A 22,518-nucleotide genomic window follows, 5' to 3' on the forward strand; every position below is an offset into this window, starting at 1 on the left:
ATTTTCTGCAAGCTTTATCTCCATGGCAATGGCAGTGCAGTGCAACACAGTGAAGCTGTAGACAAGGGCTGAAGACAATGGCAGTAAGATAGAAACAGAAAATGACCCCCAGCATGAAGCTTTCACAAATAGGCAATTATTTGGTTTTACTAGGCGAGATAAAATTTTATTTTAGCTTTGATAGTGATTCAAATACAAATGTTTCCCACATACTGAGTTTCCCCTTCCTCAGTGTTATAAACTCATTTAGTATAAAACTAAAATACTTAGTATACTAAGTATTTAGTATTTACTATGAAACTCCAGGTGGCTGCAAAGGCAGAGGCTCTCTCTTCGCAAGGAGCCACATGGAGAAGACAAGGGGCAACAAACCCAGGTTACACTGAGAGAGATTTCACCTCAACATAAGAAAAAAAATTTCTATGGTGAGAACAATTAACCACTGGAACAACCTCCCCGGGGATGTGGTAGAGTCCCAGTCACTGGAGGTTTTCAAGATGCAACTGAACAGGGCTCTAGATAATCTCATCTAGGCTCCCTTTCCCATGAAAGGTTGGACCAGATGGTCTTTTGAGGTCCCTTCCAACCTGCGTTACGATTCTTTGTAAACAGAATAAATGCTACAATAGCACTGCCTGGGTACAGTAGTTCATGATGCATTGACGTCTGTATTTCAATCTATTCACAACTATACTTAATTCAAAATATTCTGCAACACAGCTACAGAAAACTGGTCTTTAATAGTTCCAGTGTTGCTTATTGCTAGAGGTGAAATTATTGATTGGAGTAAGGCAAAGTCATCTCTTCAAAATATAATCGGACAGAAGACAAATGGAGCTTTCACTCACCAGTTGTTTCCCAATCTAGAATAAATTCCACTTGCAAAATTGGTTTTTACTGCTTTACGCTACATTTTAAAGTGGGAGCATACCTTGATAGAATTTTGTGTACTTTAATGTGCTAATGACTGCAAACATCACATCACTCAGACTCATTTTAAAAACAAACTAGATCTTTCTGAAACTGTACTGGATTAACCAGATTTCCCCAGACAGGCACAGGTTAAACTGTGATTTATTATCACACACTGATTAAATGTAGTTGCAAATCACAAGTTGTTAATTTACAGAAATCTGAAGTAATTAAATTCACTGTTCTCTATTAAAAGTTCCAAATATCTAATCTCAGATTGCGGAATGAAGCAGTGTCTGTACAAATGTCATGATCACCAACAGGAAGAAAATTCAGTCTCATATTCCAAAACAAAGCTTTCACTTGGAACCTGGAAATCTTTTTTAATTTCTTTGTCACCAGTATTAGAAGGGATAACAACTTCCCTGAAACATAAATTACTATCTAAAATTGTATATAGATATTAGGGAGTAAAGGACAAGGCAGCTTTAGTTAAAAAATTCTCTCTGCTTACAGGAAAAAAAATTCACCTACTAGGGAGTATTTGGTGCAATATGCTATTGCAGTTCAGATACGCAGACAAACCAGAACAGCTGGCTGCCAAGGCAGTATAACAGGCTTCAGATACGTGCTCACTATTAACACAAAGGGAAAAGGCAACCAATCCTTTTGAAAACGTTAGCTCTTTACTCTACTACAATAGCAGTATTTGAAGTTTTGATTTCCGTGTAGACGATCAAAAAAAGTCCAAACAAGCATTTTGCACACATGTCTACTGCTGATTGCTGGCTATAAAAGACCAAGTCCAAAAACATAACAATAAAGTACCTTATGGTTACTGGAGTAAAGAGCAGCATAGTGGTAACGTTATCCAAAAATGCAGAAAGAATTGCAGCAATGAGGCACAGAAACGTAATCATGGCCCACACCTTGCCTCTAGAGAATCGATAAGCCTAATAAAACCAAAAAAAATAGAAACAAAATTAAGGGACCAGATCACTCCAGTTTGGTTTTCAAAAAATGACAGATAAAACAACTTCACTAAAGATGAGGCAACAGTGAGTTCAGAGCATTTGCTACTTCATGCACCTCCAATAGCATCCTCTCCAATACTAATTTATTTAGAAAGAAAACACTTTGTGGAAGTGGGCAAACATTTCCATCATGCAGAGGAAGAAACAAGCCTGAAGAGACACCGTGCTCCTGTGCCAGGGACAACGGGGGTCTGGGGCAGGAGCAGGGCTGAGCCTCCACCTTCTGCCCACATGCCCGGGTAAGTAACACAGTTCAGAGTTCCCATCCTCACCACACTCTAGGACACCTTCCCCATCCTCTGAGCAGCACTGACGGGGCTACATAGTCTGGGCATCAGTGTAGGCAGGGGTTGTGTCCACCCATGTTTTGTTTAGGGGTTCTGTGCTCGAAGGAGTCCTCCTTGTGACTTGTTTTTTCTCAAGAAAATTAAGCTTTGCAGCAGGTGAAGGAGCCCCTCACCATGGGTAGTACTTGCTTTACAACCAATCCATCAGAATTACCCTTTTCACGTAATCTTTGGCTCTTCTACTGTGCAAAGGTCTGTGGCCATTTTTCATGTGTGATCGTAAAGCTAATGATAGTTCCCATACTTCCCCTCTCCCACTGACAGGCATAAATACAGATTTCAATTACAGCAGAACTGCAGTCCTGGGGGAGGTCAGTGGAATAACTCAGCTTTATGCTGCCCATATGCTTGTGTACCCTACCTGGGTCTTTTTCCTTTCTCCTGTAGAAACAGAATTGCCTTAAGGGCTTCCTTTCATCCCTAAGAGATTTTTCAAAATTACAAGTTGATCACTGTCATTTCTAATGTCATAAATATGCACTGCCCTAAGAAATGTTCTTCAAAGACAGTGCTAACTTGATTAATCCCATAATAATTAGGAGTACCAAAACAAGCCTACCTTTACTGCACAATAGTCAAAGAATCCAGTCTCTGAAAATATGGCCACCAAAACCATCTACCAAAAGATGAAGAAAAACAGAACAGCTTGCAACTGAATTATTACACAAAAACAAAGCCATGTAGTTTGTGATACTGACAAAAGTCCTTATCTGACACAGCTCTGAGAATCTGATCACCTTCATTTTAGGATACCAACTACAGCTGCTAAATATCTCTTGTTAATGCATCGTGGTGAAACTTAGTTCTCAACAGAAACAGCCTGTAAATGTCATACTAGTCTGGTTGAATTTTATTTGTAGTGACTAAGTGGGCATCATACATTAAGTACTCAATGTATCTATCTATCTCCCTTATGTCATTAATCAAGAAAAGCCAATACGTGGGTTTGCTTTCTGCAGTAATGCTTTACAGACTGCAGAAGACAACAGCTCCCAGAATTGCTTGCATTTTCACACATTTCTGGGAGGTTTCCTGTCCTTCCATCTTTGCTCCCAACAGATTTTTTTTTTTGCTTTCTTTTTCTATGGGGAAGGCGGGGAGCAGGCAGCAGTATCAGGAAATAAGAAATGCTCAGAATGGCAACAGATAATTGTAATTTTTTCTCTATATATTGTATATTTTTTGTTACAGTTTAATAACACTTGGACAACTCTTTTTACCATAAATAGCTCTGGGCAAAGTGATTAAAATAATATATTATTATGACCTAATCAGATATTTCTCCTCCATTTCTGGTTTGCTTTAGTTTTTTGTCTCCAAACATAGCACTGGCTAAGACAAAGAAAATCACTTTTCCAGCAGAGTGTGTTTGAGAAAGGTTTGAGGAAATAAAATTATCAAGATAAATGAGAGTGATAATACGTGGCACTTAAACAGGTCTTTCCATTTATAGACCTCAAGGATGTTTTTAGTATGTTATCAACACAATTTTAGAGATTTGAAAAAAAAAAATAGAAAAGGATGAACATTTTCAAAAGGCTCTTTCAGAGGTCTGATCATCCTTCTTTTTGATAAATCCCTTGAGGCCCAAATTTTCATCATAACTTGTCTCAGTAAAACACAAATAACAAAATGTTTCAAAAGGAAACATCCCTATACTGAATGTGATTATTTCATCCCATTTAGAGCAAAAGATAGGTTTTAGTTACCATTCCAAACAGCAGTGCCAGCGTCTCATAATCAATCCACTCCACCACTTTGACCATACTTGGCCTCTGCAATCAAAAAATACAATTACCAGTGAATGCCATGAAACACCTAACTTGCAATTAGCTGTGAAATATAAACTCCACTTAATTTACGAACCATTTAAATAAGCTACAATGGAAATTAATAAGTGTTCCTACAAGGTATACAAAAAGGACTCTTTAGTATTACCATTATTACTATTATTATTATTACTAATTCAAAGTACTGCAGGCATCCTAAGTGGGTCATTACCAAAAGCCTACATTAGGCTATTGGTTTATCTAGTCGCTCCTCAGGTAGCATTACAGAAAGAAAAGATAAACGAGTTATATGGTACACCCCAGTTTCCTTTTTGGTAAGAGAACAAAAGCATACTGCTTCACCTGTGAACAAACTGGAGGGAATTTAAAAGAACATAGCAATGATGTGGTGGCCAGTTAAGAGAAAAACAGAGAAAATCAATCAGAGGTTTCACTAAATAGCAACTAACGAGTAAGCAGGGGGGAAACAAAAGGATTGGAAGGTGTAAGCATGATGTGTAACTATTTAGGGTAGTACAAGGTAATGTATTACCATTTAGGTTTGCTTGGTAACCTAACATTACTGAAAATAATGCTGTTAAAGTAACTCTGAATTAAGCTGAAAATGGCTGTGCTCAGCTTCCTGCAGATCAGAATAAAATAGCGTCAAGTGCCTTTTTTCTGCTCTTCTTCTCTATAGCCTAGGCTGACTTGTTTTCCCCAAAATGCTTCCCCATCTCAGTTTCTGCCCTACCATCTCTCACTCTTACAAAACACTGCTGTGTCCTGTGCCAAATGACAACAGGGCACACACTGAAATTTATGATATCATACCCAGAAACAAAGTGAGCACTTACCAAATTGGTAACTTACCTCCCCAACAGTAGCTAAGGCGGCTAAAGCTGCCAAAGAGCCCAACATCGCTGCAAGGGTCCTGTGAACAATCTGCAACAAAGGGTAAGAATGACCAGAGACTCCAGAGTCCAGAAACTCCTTACTACTAAAAAGGAGGCGGAAAAGGGATAAAAACACCTGTAGTTGATTCTTTTCTTGGTTTGTTCGGGTTGTTTTTTTTAACTTATTCCACCCCACCCCCCTTCAGAAAAACCTGACCAGAGAATGACTGATTACTTTGCCTCACTATAGGATTTTATTAAAAAAAAAAAAAAAAAAATGCCAAGCCTGTGGGAAAGCCTACTAGGAAGTCCCTACTGTGATCTCAGGGCAGAGAAGGGTCTTGGGCACCAGTTTCTTATATCTGCCAGTGGGTGACCCAGGAGGAAAGCAATTAATCTTCCCTAACTTAAGGATCAAAAAGCCTAGTCCTGTTGGCTTCCCTTCACAGCCCATGAGAGGAAGATGTGTGCCCAGGAGGTGATCCACCCCATTCTTTTTAGGTGCTTGTTCATCTCCAATGTCTACAAAGCAATTCCCAAGCAAATAGCTCAGACCTGGGCAGGTGAATCCCACACACGCTAGGACATACTAGGCTTTGAGTTTGCAGGTCCAGTTTGTGGTCTGTGACACAGATAGACCTGGCAAGCCTGTGCACCTGCTTTCTGTCTCACACACACAGTTTTCTTCCTTCATAAAGTGTTTTTTTTACACCAGCATTTTCTCTAAAAACCGTTTTGGCTTCAAGAAAGCCATATATTTCAGCTAGAATCCTCTGGATAATTTTGCCACTGTTTCCTCAGTTCCTCAAAAGCTGCTTTCACCAGCGTATAGACTAATCCAGCCTTGAAAAGTGCTTCTCTCCCATCTCTGATGTTTCTCTAGCATGCATCTGAATGCATCTGAAACGAGGACCCAAGCCTCTGACAACAACACAGACATTTATTTCATACAGCAACAATTACTACAGTATACGGACATTTGTCCACTTTTATGTATCTAATGAATACATTGCACTTAAAATTCTCAAGGAGAAAGTATAAAAAGTATGCCCTGAAAATGTGCTTTTTCCTCCAAGTGCTCATTTGTAGTTATTTAATCCACCATGTCTGGAAGAATATAGATTGTGTAAAATAACTCGGTTAAAGTAAGAATGTAATTAATGAAAATGACACTACAAAAGATGAAATCTAATTAACAGCATTTACTATTAATGTGTTTCAATATTATTCAGACACAAGTCAGAATTATTTCTGAGATAGAAATAAGGCAATCTAGAAATATTTCATTTGCTGCTAATTTCATAAGAAATATTTTGCTGATAAGAAACAATAGGATGTGGACATGTCAAGGCCCTCCTGCCTGCTTGTAAAGGAAAAGCAAAAAGGGAAGATTTGGCTTTGGTTTCTTTCCTTGAAGATAAATTTTTAACAGTGAAGGTAAACAACTAAGCAATTTACCAAATTACTAGAAAAATAAATACATAAATGACTACTTTAGTAGTCAAAAGAAAAATCTGTCTCATTCTCCTACGTTTTTCCTCAAAATGCACTGGGGAATAATCTATTCATAGTGATAAAGCAGCAGGTCAGACCAAGGCTTTTATGTCCTAACGACCTAAAAGTACATAGCACAGATTACAGCTCCCACCAGCTCCCATAGAAGTGTGTCTGACAAGTTGCTGTTTCATCTTTGATTTCCAGTTTCAGAGCATCGATATGAATGCACACGTATGGCTCTTCTGATTCTGCAAAGGTGGGGGGCATTTGATAACGTTTCACAGTTCTTGTGGCTGACGACAGGGTGCAGTAATTAGACTTTACAGTTCTCTCCAATAAAAGACACAAAGCAGAGATGTCAGTTAGGGAAGAAGTTCAGCTTCTTACCAGGGCAAAGTTCAAAGGTAAGATACCAGGGAATCCTCAGCTGTCCTGAGACTGGAGGCTTTCCCCTCATCTAATCCCCACACAATTTAGATAGCTCTTTTGCAGTTCTCAGAGATATCACAGGTTTTCTGAAATTTGATTGGGTTTAGATTTTTTGTATTGTTACTTTTGAATATTTACACATAAGCATTTTTGCTGTCACTATAGTATACTTAATTGCATACATTGGGTTGACTGCATTTTCAGTTTCCAAGAGTTTGCTGTCACCTGTGGGTGAAATTTCCCTTAATTTCTACAGAAAGATGGAAAAAAAAATCTGTACAAATGGAGCCATCTGTCAGTTCCTTCATCCTAGTGAATTTTTCGAGAAGGATATACAAAAGCACATCCTGAAGAATGAACAAAGACTATTCAGGTGTGAAGCTCTATTACAAAAAAAATTGTCAAAGTACAACTCTTCATTCCAGCAAACTATCAAGTGGAAGTTATACAGTAACATAAAGCCTAGAAAACATGGTTATGTAAACTCCAAGACATGTAAATATTCAAAAATTTAGATTAGGGAGGTTTGGGAAAGAATGGATTATTTTTAATTTTCTTTTCACATAAAGCAGACCCCAAACAAATAATATATTTGTAAAGGCATTTTAAAAGCTTACAAATGGAGAAATTAGGGCATACAGGTCATAAACTGTGACATTCTTTGAACCACAGTTCCATCTAATGCACATTTGGAGGGCATTACATACTTAAAATTCCATCATTATTCTTTCAGAAAATAGTACAGACCTGATCCAAACCCTTTCAAAGAGCGTGAGGAGGATGAAAATCATTTCAGGCTCAATCTCAGAGTGTATCCATAAAAAAAAGCTCAGGTACAGAATTGAAAGAGGTCAGAAATAACACAGAGATTAAACCCCAGGAAAGCTGAGATATTTGGTGGACTTTTTACTCTAAAGACATTTTGAAAGATGAAGTGAGAAATCATCTGTACTCATCTGATCCTTCTCATGGTTGAGAAAATGCATACCTTTGTGCATCTCTTGTAAGAAAAAACATTTACAATGAAAGAACCCCAATTCATAACAAGTTTCTCTTTCAAATAGGAATTGCCTATAAGACCACAAATTTGGGTTGGCTGCATCAGCCTGACTGGGTAGAGTTTTCATTTTACAAGCTAGGAACAGAAGCAGAAGGAAATGATGGGCCAAAAGTTACTTCAGTAGCAAGGGCGACCAAACTCAGGTAGTAAATCCAGGGCTACGGCCCCAAGCGCTGGTCAATCCAGCCACTGCGAGTAGGCTTCTGGTGTCAGAGATAAGTGGTTATGGCCTCCTGAAGCAACTCAGACATTTATTTCCATTTCCACCCTCTTGCACAAAAACACCTCCTCACATGCTCCCATCCTCTCTGTCAAAGCCACATGCCAGTGACCTCTTATTTTCTCCTCACTCATTTCTTTCATGCCACAATTGGATCCCTGCATTCCAATGATTCAGTCAGTTTTAGCACACTCTAGCACACTTATTATAAAAGTTCCTTGCCTCATTTCCCAGAAAGGTTTCTTGAAAAAAACAAGCAACGGCCATTGAGACAAAAAAGACAGAACAGAGGAGGAAGATACAGAACTTCTAGTCTATTAGTTTGCATGATAGAGCTCCCCACCTCTCAAACCAACTACAAACCTTTTCATCTCTTCACAGAAGGGGCATCTTCACCATCAACACCAACACCATCTTTATTTCTGTCTGAAGAATGCCTAGCAGTTCTGATTTAATGAAACAGCAAAGGATAGTACCTGCCTTTTACAAAGGGACAGTTATCTCAATACAAACTGCTACTGAAACAATGCAGCCCAGATTTCACTCTTTACAATGCGTGACTCAGTCATAGAGCCCACTGATACAGGAGATCTCTAGGCTGACAGCTGAAAAGATTTCAAAAAAGGGAAGGGATATTTGCAGAATTTTATATAAGTAATGAAAACACCCAAAGCTGCAACAGCAGGAGCTATTAAAAATAACATCAACAATGTAGGTATGGTGATAACAACATCATAGGGTCGTGCTATGGGGTCAATTCAGAAATGGAAAAGATTAGAAAAAAACTGCTATAGCGATTTTGTTTCATGATTATCTGTAGAAAGTTTGTCTCATGATTTCCTGCTGTGTGGTAAATAAAACGTGCCGAATGCTGGTTCTGTATGGTGGCTTCCATACTCATTTCAGGAGTTAATTATAAGCTAAGAAATTAAAGCAACCCAAGTCATTTATGCCACCAGTCTTTGTGCTTGATATTAATTAAAAATATACATTTCTGGAGCTATAATGCAAGCTGGATTTAGCAACCTAGACCTTCTCCAGATTTAAATTTCATCTATCTGAAAGTGCTTTGGAATGTTTGCACAGAGTTCATCAAATCTTTTGGTACACTGCAATAGCATCATTATAAAAAGAATTCAAAATTCCAAACACTACCTTGTACAGTGCTCCAGGAGGTAAAAGGAAATTATTTAGAAGCCAATTGAATGGTGACCTGTATGCTATTTCAGAGCATACATTTCCCAGCTGAAATCCAGGGCATGCATATTTCCAAAATGTGCTTCTGAAGATATTTGATAAATGATACATCATACCAAATATTTGATTTCCACAAGTCCTTCTTTATAAGTGATAAATGGCAGTTGAAAGATGACTGTCAGTGACTTTAATGTAAAGCTTCAAATGCAGCCTCAATTCATTTCTTGTCCATTTTTTCTCCACTGAAGCCTGTTGCATTAAACTGCTTCTTTTACTGAGAAATTAATTTTCATTTGATAGAGTGGCAGCATTGCTACATTTCAACAGGAGGCAGTTATTCCCAAGCCTATGTCTACATATGGGTTTTATGCATTTCCCACCTGCCTCCAGAGGAGCTGAGGCCTTCCCTGTAAAATCAACAGCCAAATCCCTCTTAGACTTCATAAAAAGTGTCTGGTTTGATTCTTTATTTTTCTGGGGACAGGGAGGGAGAGAAGGGGAGTAAAATTTGCTCTAGGATACCTTTTTTTCTGACCTTACGCTTTATATCTATTCCTTTTTATGTTTTAATAAAGGTTTATTGGGTTAAAAGAAGATATCCTCAGCAGTGGAAGAGGGTTTTTTCAAATACAAAGAGCTTGTTTTTCCTAAAGATAATCAAGACAGTATTAGCCTGACTGCCTCTGGAAATGTGTCCCTTACTCAGATCCCTTGATGGAGATTATCTTATAATTTCTGTCACATACTTTATAAATTTTAGTTTAGTTGCCTTGAACTATTCCAGCTGTTTTAGCAGGATACAGGCAAAACTTCAGTCTCTCACATTACACGTATTTGATCCACTTATGGTTTGGAAAATTAGCACCAAAGCCTGAAACTGACATCAGAAGCTGAAATCAAAACTGAAATTTGTAGAAAAACAATGGCAATTTGGCTAATTTAGGTAATTTTTCCTAACGCTGTCAAGCAATATAAATGAAAATTTGGGCTTATATTAGAAAACAAGGGTCAACAAAGCCTTGCAATACATTGAACTCTGCCCTGCAGTAGATCCACTTCAAAGCCGAATGGCATCAAATTCTCCATTCATGAGAATTTGCTTTGCTTCTGGCAAATTGCACAATTTGGACAGAATATAAACCAATAGACTAGAAATACAGGATATAGTCAGGTACAGATGAGATTACAGCAGCAAAAAGGAATTTCTTGATTTTCTTTATGCAATAGGACAAGAGGAAATGGCCTCAAGTTAGGCCAAGGGAGGTTTAGATACTAGGTTGATTATCAAGAAAAATTTCTTCACCAAAAGGATTATCAAACATTGGAACAGGCTGCCCAGGGAAGTGGTGGAATCGCCATCCCTAAAGGTATTTAAAAGACATGTAGATGTGCTGCTTAGGGATGTGGTTTAGTGGTGGTTTTGTCAGTGTTAGGTTGACATTTGGACTTGATGATCATAAAGGTCCAACCTAGACGATTTTATGATTCTATGATTAAAGAGACCTTTTAACTAGTACCAGTTAGTGAAGGCATAGCCACATACCTCCCCTTCAGCTGGTGTCTGCAGCTAATGCTTTTCTTCCTCCCCTTTGCCCTCCCCTCAGTTTGCTCCCTACAGGAGCTCTGCAGAAGCAGTTCTGCAGCTTCTACAGCTACGGAGCACCCCTCCAGGCACATGAGAGCCCCTTACAAGGGATGCGTCTCAATAGCTAGTGCAAAATTAATAATAACAGAAAATTAATTGCCTTAGAATTACTTAGTTAAGCAATAGCAAGTATATTCTGTAGGGATTTTAATGAAACAAAGGGGAGTTGCTTGACATAGTTTAGGAAGTATGACTTATACTGATGCAGTATTCACGGATGGACTAAAGCAGCTCTTGGGGCAAGCATGTAGGGTACAGCTGCTGAAAGATGATGTGCATCAAGGATCTCAGAGTGACTACAAACTTCACAAAAATGAGTGACACAAGCTATTTATATCTTCATCTGCAGATTAGAACACTGTCTGTATGTATTCTATACACGCAGCCGCACAAATCATAAAATAAGCCTTTAGGTTACATTTTTATAAAATCTTATTACTGACCTCATTTTTGTAAGTCAAAATAAGTCAAAACAACACCATTACACATAAGTATACCTTGCTTGAAAAAAATAAACAAAACCCCTGGACCAAGAATTTACTCATTTTTACAAGAATTCAGTGGTGATTCAGTATAATAGCGCTACCATATGCATTAAATATGTGCCCAAGATCAGTTAGAAAGACAGAGTGGAGCGGTCTGTGGACTTGGAAACATTAACTGAATATTTTAGTATTAGCATGTATTCTTATTAATCACACAATAAATGGCTGATCCCTGTAACTCTGTGAAAATAACATTCGGTGTACATTCAATAAGCTCTTTTTACTGACAAATTCCCAACCCTCAAAGACTCGGGGTTTTTTAAATAGAAACATTAGATTCTACAGCAAACTATGTAACTCCTGAAGAACACCTATAGAAACCCAAGGTATGAAAGCACCCATCTATGGCATTCTGCTAGAATATCCATTTTCACTCAGGTACTGTGCCAAATTACTTGTTCTGATTCAATGTCAGTGGAGAAAGTCATGATATAAACAACCCTGCCTTGGGGAAAGGCACAGAAGGCAGCAATTTGCCACCGCTTAATGCAGTGTTTCAAAATATAGGATGGCACTACACAAGATGATTATCTGAAATAGAAGGTGATTAAAAGTAATACTACATGGTATCTAAGACAAGTTAACGCCTGTGTTAGTTCACTTTTACTCCTACGGTACGTTGACTGAACAGGCTAAGAAATACAAGGTAGGGATATCTTGGGAGTTTTGTCTAGGAAAGAGAGCCCTGAAATTCTATAAGTAACTACATTAAGTTTCACCAGCTGACATCTACTCTTTCTATACGTAAAACACAATGCATAGAAGGAGCAAGGGAGATATAAGGAGATCAAATTATTTTCTGTGACTAAATTATCTAATTACTTCATTTCCCTTTTCCATATAGAAAATCTATAAGCCGAGTCTAGATTCTGCAAAGGCATTTGTCACTCCATAGCTCTATCAAAGACTTTTAATGAACAATTTGCACAATTTGCAATCTTTTCACTGTCTGTGAGCTTTCTTCCTCAGAGACATCACTGCTTGCAGTTTGTAGAGAAAACTGGATGGGCTAAAGCCTCCTGCTGGTATGGGACATTGAATGAACTGGTTCAGGGTAGCCCTCAAATTATGGGAGGATAAATATATTTTTACTGTATGAGATGACTAAGATTATTGAAACCCTTATATTTTCATACCTTGGAAACTTGGGGGAAAAGAAAAGCTGAAGAAAAGAGTATGGAGCCAGGAAGGAAAGAGGGAAACAGCATTTGTACAGATGGTGGCCATAGGATCCAGAAGAGGGTTTATTCCTGTATGACGAGGGTTGAAATGACTCCTTGACTTCTAAGTTGAGTCTGGTTTTGAAAATAACCTCCCACCTCAGAATATTGCTAATGAGAACTAGGGATAAAAAGGTATAGCATCATACATAGTAAATATTTCTGTCAGATTCATACAAAAAAGAGGAGTCTGTCCTACCTATATCATTACAGCCACAGGTAGATGTTTTCCAGCCTCTACCTGCTCGGATGGCTCCAATGTAAGAAGATTATTCTTACACACCTCCAGGAAACACCAGAAGGGGGATATCCAGTAACATCTGATAGTCTGAGAGCCCCTCAGAGTCAAATTTTAAAAGTGAGTCTTTTTATTTGCTAGGAATTTGGGGGTTTTTTCTTAATGTGAAATTGGACAGAGGTACACAGAGATAAATGAGCTGACGTTCTGTAATTCAGGGCCTTGAGTCAGGTCAGATTAACAGAAAGCAAAGCCCTGTGGAAAGACAGGATTTTTATGTGACAAGGCACCTCACTCCTGTAATATTTTAGCTACAAAAAACATTTGCGATATAACTAAAGTAGAGACATCTGGACATGAGCCAATAAAGGACTAATGTTGCTACCTAGAAGATGAAAACCAGACTGCCACTGTGGGCTGACATGATCAAGGCCATTGTATATCTACGGGCTGGCCTGGCAACAAGATTTCAGTCTTGCAAAACCCTTTTGCAAGATGCTTTTCAGTCCAGTCCTCCAGCACCTATCTCAGCAAGCTTTGCTGCGTCTATCTACTCCACATGCCTTCATACCATTCCTGATGGACACCCTTGGTTTTGTGTCCTAAAAGCATTATTCATGGGGACTGCAAGACATTTATTATATTTGGAGTTTCAGAACATTTTCTGAAACTGAAGAAGATGCCCCCATCTGTATTTCCCGTTACCTTGGCATCCTCAAGACTAACGAGATTGTGAATTTCTAGTACAGGGAGCAAATCACAAAAGTAAGGGGCAAACCTATTTTACTTTCCCTGTGTGAATCTTTGTCAGCCTTCTTTTAATATTAGGATAATAAAACCATATAGAATTACAGCCATGCACTATGAACAGCATGGCGAACCGCAGCACTTGCACTACCTTTACAGGGAGCTCTCTTCTCTAGCCAGCAGTTCCTCTGGAGAGTCTTTCATCCCTGACATCTCCTCTCTTTCTCACTCCAGTTTTCTTCTCTATATTTTTTACCTCTTTAGATCATGCCATCGCATCTCCCTCCAAGCCTGTCCCGTACACTCTCTCATGTTTGTTTATCCAATTTTGCCCCTGCTCTTGCTGAAGGAAGACATCATTTGAGGCCTCAAAAGAAGCTTAGTGGTTCTTGTCCCTGTTTGTGTGCATTAGAAGTGTATGTTTGTTCTAACACCTTGTTAAATTTTTAAGACTTCATGGCTCTCTACCCCTCTGGTTGCCGTAGGCAGGGTAGAAGCTGAACAGCAGCATTCAATTAAGCTAATTTAATGTTCTGTTGCCTGTCTCAAACAGAAAGGAAAAAAACAACCCACAACATACACAGTATGCAAGGCAGGGCAACGCACTTGTGCTTGACAGTCTTTCACAAATTGAACAAAATACAGTTCAAAAATAGTTTTAAAAGGCAATAGAAAATAGAAAATGGACATTTGGAAATTAGTTTTTACACTTAGTGTTGAAAATATGACTCCTATTATTTCAAAAAATAGCATTCTGCAAAAAGTGGAGCCTGGATGACAACATCTTTTAAAGCAGACAATCCTATCGAGTCCTTAGAATAGCAAGCAGCACCATCCAGTGGCAATTTTTTCCTATTAAGTTCTTAATTAAGGCAAATTTACATACTGCAGAAGTACTACAGCACCCAAAAGAAGATGTTTTTCCTTAAAGCACACATATTCAGAGCAGAGCCAGACTTGTACAAGATAGATCTAACAATTAGACAGGCAATAGTCAGTGTAAAATAACTATTCATTTTAGATTAATAATACAAAACCGTTGTTATATCAAGCTGGGATCCAGCTCAGGATTTTGCTTGCTATTATACTGTGTTTTCATTTGAATTTAAACTTATCCTGTCCTTGTCTTACAGCACTTTGTTTCCTTTGTTGCAGTTACAGCAGGTAAAAATGACTGTATTTTATCTGACTGGTGCTGGCTCTGTCCTGTTGGAGGCTCCTCATTGGTGGCAGTGGCTCTGCTCTACCCAAGTGGTAGAAATCCTGGCACCTCAGGGGTACTGATCCAACACTCCTCCTAAGAACCAAGTTGTAAGGCTCCTGCACAGCAGCCTTAAAGTCACTTTGAGCCTCTCAAAACACACAAAGATCAAAACGCACAGAAGTCACACCCTTCTCCTATATCAGAGGAAGGCAGGGTATGACCACAAGCCTTGATAGTCCATACTGCTTAATTGCTAGCTTAGTCACAGGCTGTTCTCTCTGGGAGAACCATCTAGGGTACTGTTTGGTGAATATTTCACTTTGGGGGACAGGACGGATGGATCCACCCCATGTCTGGATCCAGTCCTCCAGCACCTATCTCAGCAGGCCTTGCTGCCTCCATCTGCTCCACATGCCTTGATACCATTCCCAATGCACACCCTCAGTTTATATCCTAAAAGCATTATTTGTGGGGACTGCAAGACTGCCCTCATTATATTGCACATTTTCATCTGGGGAAGAGAAGGGGGAAGAAAAAAAAGAGAACAAAAAGAGTAGACTTTTGAATGGTAATGGTGCTTCAGGGTTATGGGGACTCCAAACCAGACCCACAACCACATGCTACCAAGGAAGGATGCAGCTAGCCTGCTCTAGAGGGAGCTGGATTTTTCTTCAAGCTAAGTTTTTCTACTGGATTTTATGGTTTAGGTTTCACTACACTGGATTCAGGCTCTGTACAGCCCCCAGAGTTACAAAATTTATTATTTCTCCCTCAGGCTGGGAAGTTCACTCTCCAGGCCCTACTTCTTGGCTCCATTTCTACCTCACTGTAAAACACTGCAGAGAACCAAGACAATATCAAGGCAGTTTTCTCTCTCCCCTGGTCAAGACCAGAGAGGTGGGGGTCGGTCACTTCTCCCAAGTTACAAGCGATAGGACAAGAGGAAATGGCCTCAAGTTGTGCCGGGGGAGGTTTAGATTGGATATCAGGAAAAATTTCTACACTGAGAGGGTTCTCAAGCATTGGAACAGGCTGCCCAGGGAAGTGGTGGAATCACCATCCCTGGAGGTATTTAAAAGACATGTAGATGTGCTGCTTAGGGATGTGGTTTAGTGGTGGTTTTGTCAGTGTTAGATTGATGGTTGGACTGGATGATCTGAAAGGTCCCTTCCAACCTAAACAATTCAATGGAACAAAAGTCTGCAGGAGAGCATCCTTGCCCTGCTGGAAGCTGGCCAGCACATCCAGGGGCACTGGCTTTCCTGCTCTGGCCCGATCTTGGGCTCTTTTACTCCCTCTCACCTCCAGACAGGAGGGCAGATGGGGGCAAACTTTTATTCTTGCCCAGTGAAGTATGGCTCAGACTCTTCACCGTAGAGGATTTGGGTTTGTTCTGATAATCTGCCCCTAATTTTCCACCAACTCCTACAGCAGTGTTTTAATTCCTCACCACAATTTTTCCATTCTTGCAGGGCTGGAAAGAATATCAGCAGGAATATTCTTTCCCACAAAGGCCGGGTAGAAAAGCAGCTACAATTTTCTTTTTTACACCACCTTTTCCAATAAAGGCTATGGATTTTCTTCTGTCCCTTTACTACCAATCTTTTCGCAGGATATATGTGGAGGTGGGAACGCTCTAATCCACACTCTACTCTGTCTGTATTGAAAGACAGATCAATATGAGAATGGATGGGAAGTGAGAAACCATGCTGAGTAAGCTGATCACTGGTTTCTGTGTCTTTCCTCATCAGAAAAATTATCCCTGAAGATTAGCCTATTGCCATCACTTAGTATTATGTTTCCTACACCAGTGCATATTTCTTCTGTTTCCTATTCCCTCTCTGAAGCATAATTTTCCCTGTGCAAATAAATCGCCTCATTACTGGAAATAAGCAAAAACTGGACCGTGTAAGCGTAGACAGCAGTAACAACAAACACCTTATTTCATTTGTAAAAATGCTTCCTGGGAGGAAACAGTAGTGCAACCAGCCCACAGTGCTACAAAAAATGTCAGACTGAACCACACAAAAGTTTGGCTCTCTGCAGCTAATTTCTGCTGGTTAGATGCTATTAAAAATCACTCTGCTTTGAGTTAAAGAAATTAAGCGTAAGGGATGTTTATTCATAATTTAAGCTAGTTAATAATAGAAAAGTAATATGGAGAGAAACTGACCCTCTCCATTTCCATTAAAGTAATAAAAATTGTGATTATAAGCCCATGCTTCATGCTAGTAAGAAGCTAGAGTTTTTAAGGCCAGGTTCAAGTATTTTTTTAAGGCCGCTTTCAAGTATTTGTGTTTTAAGGAGAAATAAAGACATGTAGATGTTATTCAATATGTCAGATCATTAAAATGCCATTTGAAAGATTCTGGCAAGATTTTTCTTAGGGCTACCTACAAGACAGGATATGAAACTAAATGATAGCTCCTGTGATAAAACAAGCCCTGTGGAGTCTCTCACAGAATTTCTGATACTTGCAGGTATCACCTTTTGCCATTTGATGTGCTACTGGTATCTCTTTTATTTTCTTTTTAATTTAATAAAATAAATGTTATTCGTCCTTTTCTCCTGACTAAATAAAATGTCTTATGAAATAGCTTTAAAAAGGCCATTACCTTCATATTTATTTCTGCTGGCTCATTGAAGTATCGTAAGCAGCTAGCACTCCATTTTAACCCACAACACAAAACGAATAAATTATTAAAGGAAAATATTGGACAAGTGCGCACATTAATTCATTCAAATTAATGAGCTTTGTCCTTTAATAATAGATATTTAACATTCCTCCTTACATATTTCTAATTAACGCAGCTCCAACGCAGCTGCAAATACGCAGTTAATAATTATTAATAAGGGCTTTATCAACTCAAGAAACTTTTCTAAATACCAATAAAACTTTATAATACTAACAGATATTTTAAGATATAGACAGGCAGATTGATTTCATCCCTTTTGTCTATATTTGTGTACACAGAGAATGGGATAATACACCGGTTACCCTGGAAAGAAACTTAAGATATCTTACTGTATTGCAAAGAGTGAACAATGAGATTTTATCCACGCCTTTTCTTGACTATGCTGTACCACCAGAAATAACCATATGCCACTGCTTATTGAATCTGAGTGAAGGGGCTGTAAAAAGTCACTTTAGTCCTATACATAGGAAAAGGCTTTGATGGAAAAAGAATGGAAATCAAAGAAGGCAAAAGACAAAACACACTCTTATCTGAAAGAACAAAGATGTTTGGAGCAGAAAAGTGTAAAAATTAAATTTTCTAAGATTTTTTTTGTTTGAAGTTTTTTTTTCAAGATCTCAATCAGAAGAGGCTACACATTTTGAGGATCAAAACTAGAAAGAGCCTATCCTGAAATAAATAGTGAACTAGTTTAGTACAGCAACATCAGCTTAGAACTCTCGACATCAGCACTTTACATCACAGGTCCCTGTAGGCCAACGTGAAAACATACCTATAGCCCATCTTACCTATGTTCATCAGTAATCCTAAAGGGTCAGACAGCAGAGCTGAGATCAACAATGTTAAACCTGGCACAGGTGTTTGGTGGATTTTTTTAACATACACTTGTTTTAATTTCCTGTGCAGTGTAGGCTTCCAAGAACAAAATGAAATACTTCATTGTTTTCAACAAGCCTATAAAACAGTACAGATTAGATTAATTCAAAAATATCACAAGAAGTAGATTTTTTTTTCTCCTTTCTCCTCTGGGAGAAGAAGAGGGAACAGAAGACTGAAATGCAAAGAGGCAACTGATCAATATTTGAAGAAAAAAAATCAATTTCAAGAGAATGAATGTCAAGTTACTGAAGGAAAGAATGATTACATGGCGGGGGAAAAAAAAAGGCCGACAGATTTCAAACAGAAAATCTAAACAAGAAGTGCATCTAAAGAGATTAAAAGTAATATACCAAAATTTCAAGGGTCAGAGTAGGATAGTGAAGTAAGAAAATATTCATATTTGTGGTAAGCACAAAAAAAGAAATCATTAAAAATGAAAGAGGAAAAAGAGGCATATTCTTTTACCGGAAACATATTTGTATTCTATGAATACGTAACACGTAATCAGTTTCAAAAGAAACAATACTTAAAATAAATGCCTGAAGAAACGAGCTTCAACAGCTTAATGTGTTTTTTGAAGAACTTGAGATGGTAAGACTTCTCCACCACCAGGGATTGGTTCTTGACATAGACTGACCTCCTGAAAATTTGACACCAACATAGAGGCAAATAGCTGCCTCAAAGCAGAATTTACCCTGTGTCATTACAGCGGCACAAGTTTGGAGAACATGACAGTTTACAGTAAATGCACTTCATTTTCCAACTGGAACCTCTTATTTCATCAGCTTTTTCCATCATCCGTATCTGCAGGAGGCAGATGCTCTTGCAGCCTGTTCTTCTGATCGCTCCCCACTGACTAAGGTAGCAAGGGGCAAGTGGAGAAGGGGAAGGAAGGATCAAAAGATGAGGACCGTGGGGTTGAGGAAGTTGTGGGCACAAGATCTACAGTTCATGTTTGGGGAAAAAGGCTGTGCAGGAGGAGCAAGAAGCACACCTTCGGGTTGCTATTGTGAGTTGAAGCAGATAAAATACTTCCTCTTTCTTCACCATTAAAAGAAAACATGCTAAAATACAGCTCTAAAACTTATTTGGGTGTCCACACAGTCTAAAGTTGAGCCTGCATTGCCAACGATAATGAATAAAACACGGGAAACTACAATAAAGACTGATAAAAGAAGGGGGGCAGCAACACTGAAAATGAAAATCTATGAGAGATCGCTCCTACAGCAACACCAATTGATTTTTCTAACAGTGATAACTGCTAATGGAATAGAGAGTGCAATGTGTTGAGAAAGCGGGACTTCAGGCACTAAAGTTAAACATACTGAATATAAGGTAAGCCGTTATTACATATTCTAACAATATTAACATCCCTCTCTTGCAAGACATCCGTGAGGGTACAAAACAACAGCCAAATTTTTTTCTTTGATAGTTATTGACAGCTTATATATTTATAGTTTAAAATTTACTCTGGTTGTAACATTTGTCATTCCCATAAATGCTATGGAGAAAACAGTAAACGTCATGATGCAATACGTGACTTTCCACATTTTAAAATTCAAAAAAGTTTATTTATAAATATGTATTTCTACCTTTGAATTTGCAGAAATAATTTTTCTGCCAACAACAGAAATTTTTTCTTGCTCTTTTCACAGAAACAATAAGCTAATGAGTTATTCTGAAGCTTTTTCTTAGAAACAACAGGAGAAATCCTTGGCTCTGCTTTTCAGTTTTAAGCCTTTTTTTCATTTGACACATGAATTGTTCCAAAGTAGCTTTCTAGGACGCAAACACGAAACCTCAGCCATTACATACATTAAAAACCTGTTGCTTTTTCAATTGTTCAAGCATTGCAATTTTTGTTTTTAGATGAAACTGTATTTAAAAGATTATTTTGGTTCTGTGCTACATACCTACATATATTTATAGTAAAATATAGTTCAGTCCCTCTCCACACTTAATATTATATCTCTTTGCTCATTTATAAAGTACGTAGAGGCAGTTTTAGCTTCATAAATAAATCACCAATGCTGAACGATGTAATCTAAATGTCTAAAGAATCTGTCATGTTGTATGCGTCCACTACTGATATTCGGTTAGAAAGTGTTCAACTATCCTACCATTTTAATGGGTAACAGGATGAAAAGCTTAAAATATGCAAGGGATATGGAAGAAAAATGAGCATACTGGACATATTTATTATGGAGGACCTTGTAGACTTTATTTGATTCCCTTCTTTGTTCCGTTCTGGTGTAAATCGGGTGTGATTTAATTTAGAGAATTCATTGACAGTGTGGCTGCTCACAGGAATTAAAAAAAACCCCAAACTGTTACCCCGCCCCATATCTGTTCTTTATTTCAAGATAATCAGACAGGAATAGTTTTCAGTTCAAAGAAATCAATTGGAGCCCTGTGCTATTTCTGACATGTTTTCCATCTGTACTGCTCATGCAAGGCATTTTTGTTGGGTTTCATAACTCAAGGCTTTGGAATGAAGTTGCAATAGATATTTAAAGTTCCCTGTCCCTTGACTTCATGTTAACTCAGACTCCATTTCCTCTTTAAATGATGCAGTAAAAGAATTTCTAAATGCCACTCATTAAAGTGTGCTCAGTTTAACCTTTGATGAGTACACTACATTCATAGGTTGAGGTGCCTTAGAGAAGGGAATAACCAAAGCCTTTTTTTTTTTCTTTTACCCATTTTTAAAGTAATTGTTTTTAAAATAAAATTTTTCACACCTTTTATAGCCCAGACTTATTTTCACTCTCACAGACAAACTATAATCCTGTTAAAATATTAAAACACTAATAGGGCCTAATAGAAAAACACACAAGATTACTGTAATATTAATATTACTTACCAAAATCAGTTACAATTCAAAAAAATTTCCTTGCACATATCTTATTCATGCCATTAGTAACACCGATGGTACAGCAAGGATTCATATGCACACTTTAAAAGTATATTAAAGCCCAAGAATGAAACCCTTCCTTGTGCTCCGTTTACAACATAAGGACAGGGTGGGGGGGAATCAAAGACAAAACATGACTTACTTCCAATATGATCAGCACGTAGACACCTACTAAAATGATGGACGCAATTGTTACTTGTGCCTCTATGTTTGCATGAAGGTACTGATGCTTCATGGAGAGAGGTACGCTTCCAGGCTCCTGTAGGAAAGCTTGAATGTTTATGAAGACGGCGCCTCTGGTTAAAGAAAGAAGTTTTGATTACTTATGGAATGAAATATGATTAGTTTTATTTATGCATTACTATATGCATTTTATATTGAGTATCTTTAAATGTATGTATGTGTATTATATTTTTACAATTGCAATCAAGTTTTCAAATATTTTCACTCTATCCCCCTAAATAGTATAGTTTGTAAAGTAACTCAAGTACAAACCAGCCTTGTAAATCCATTTAAGCAGCAATGAGAAATCATCCTTTCCTGCCCCTCTGAAACAGGTAGTGATAGATTATTTTTAAAACATTATCTACTCCTATGTAGGCAAGTCCATGTAAACTAATAGTTCAATGGATCATTTCCCAGTCTCTTAGCCAACCTGTTTGGTATCTGAAAGGTTCTAGTCGTGATGATTTGCTGATTTCTTCTTGAACTTAAGGGTAGAGACCAGTTGTATACCACCTGCAAGAGAGTCACATTTAGCAATATTAATAAAAGTCAGTGAAAGCGCTATGTCTCTGATCTGTGAGTTTACATTTTGTTCAATTTGTGCATTTTGTAGAACTTTTTGTGGACAGGACATAGCAGACATCAGCCTAAATTAATTCCACCTGGTTAGGTATGTTACAGGAGCTCAGATTGGAGCAAACTCATCCTCATCCCCTCACTCAATGAATGAAGTGAGAGACATCTCTAGGAGGTGTTCCAGAGCAGTGATGCCAAATCACGCTTCCTGCATTGACTATAAAGAGCACGTGGCAGCCAGGCTGAGAGACAACAATATGGTTCACCC

The 22,518-nt window shown here is 38.2% G+C and overlaps 1 protein-coding gene across 1 annotated transcript in view; it reads right to left on the reverse strand.

Moving 5' to 3' along the window:
* Positions 1 to 22,518, reverse strand: part of OCA2 (OCA2 melanosomal transmembrane protein) — a 174,277-nt gene that overhangs the window by 112,678 nt on the left and 39,081 nt on the right. The window contains exons 8-13 of the mRNA XM_063349476.1: positions 22,105 to 22,187; positions 21,592 to 21,745; positions 4,936 to 5,007; positions 4,003 to 4,068; positions 2,853 to 2,909; positions 1,741 to 1,865 (exon numbers count right to left, since the gene is read on the reverse strand). Of these exons, the coding sequence (XP_063205546.1) occupies positions 1,741 to 1,865; positions 2,853 to 2,909; positions 4,003 to 4,068; positions 4,936 to 5,007; positions 21,592 to 21,745; positions 22,105 to 22,187 (557 nt within the window). The remainder of the gene's footprint in view (positions 1 to 1,740; positions 1,866 to 2,852; positions 2,910 to 4,002; positions 4,069 to 4,935; positions 5,008 to 21,591; positions 21,746 to 22,104; positions 22,188 to 22,518) is intronic.

Source organism: Chroicocephalus ridibundus, chromosome 1, assembly GCF_963924245.1.
Source record: "Chroicocephalus ridibundus chromosome 1, bChrRid1.1, whole genome shotgun sequence".
NCBI lineage: Eukaryota > Metazoa > Chordata > Aves > Charadriiformes > Laridae > Chroicocephalus > Chroicocephalus ridibundus.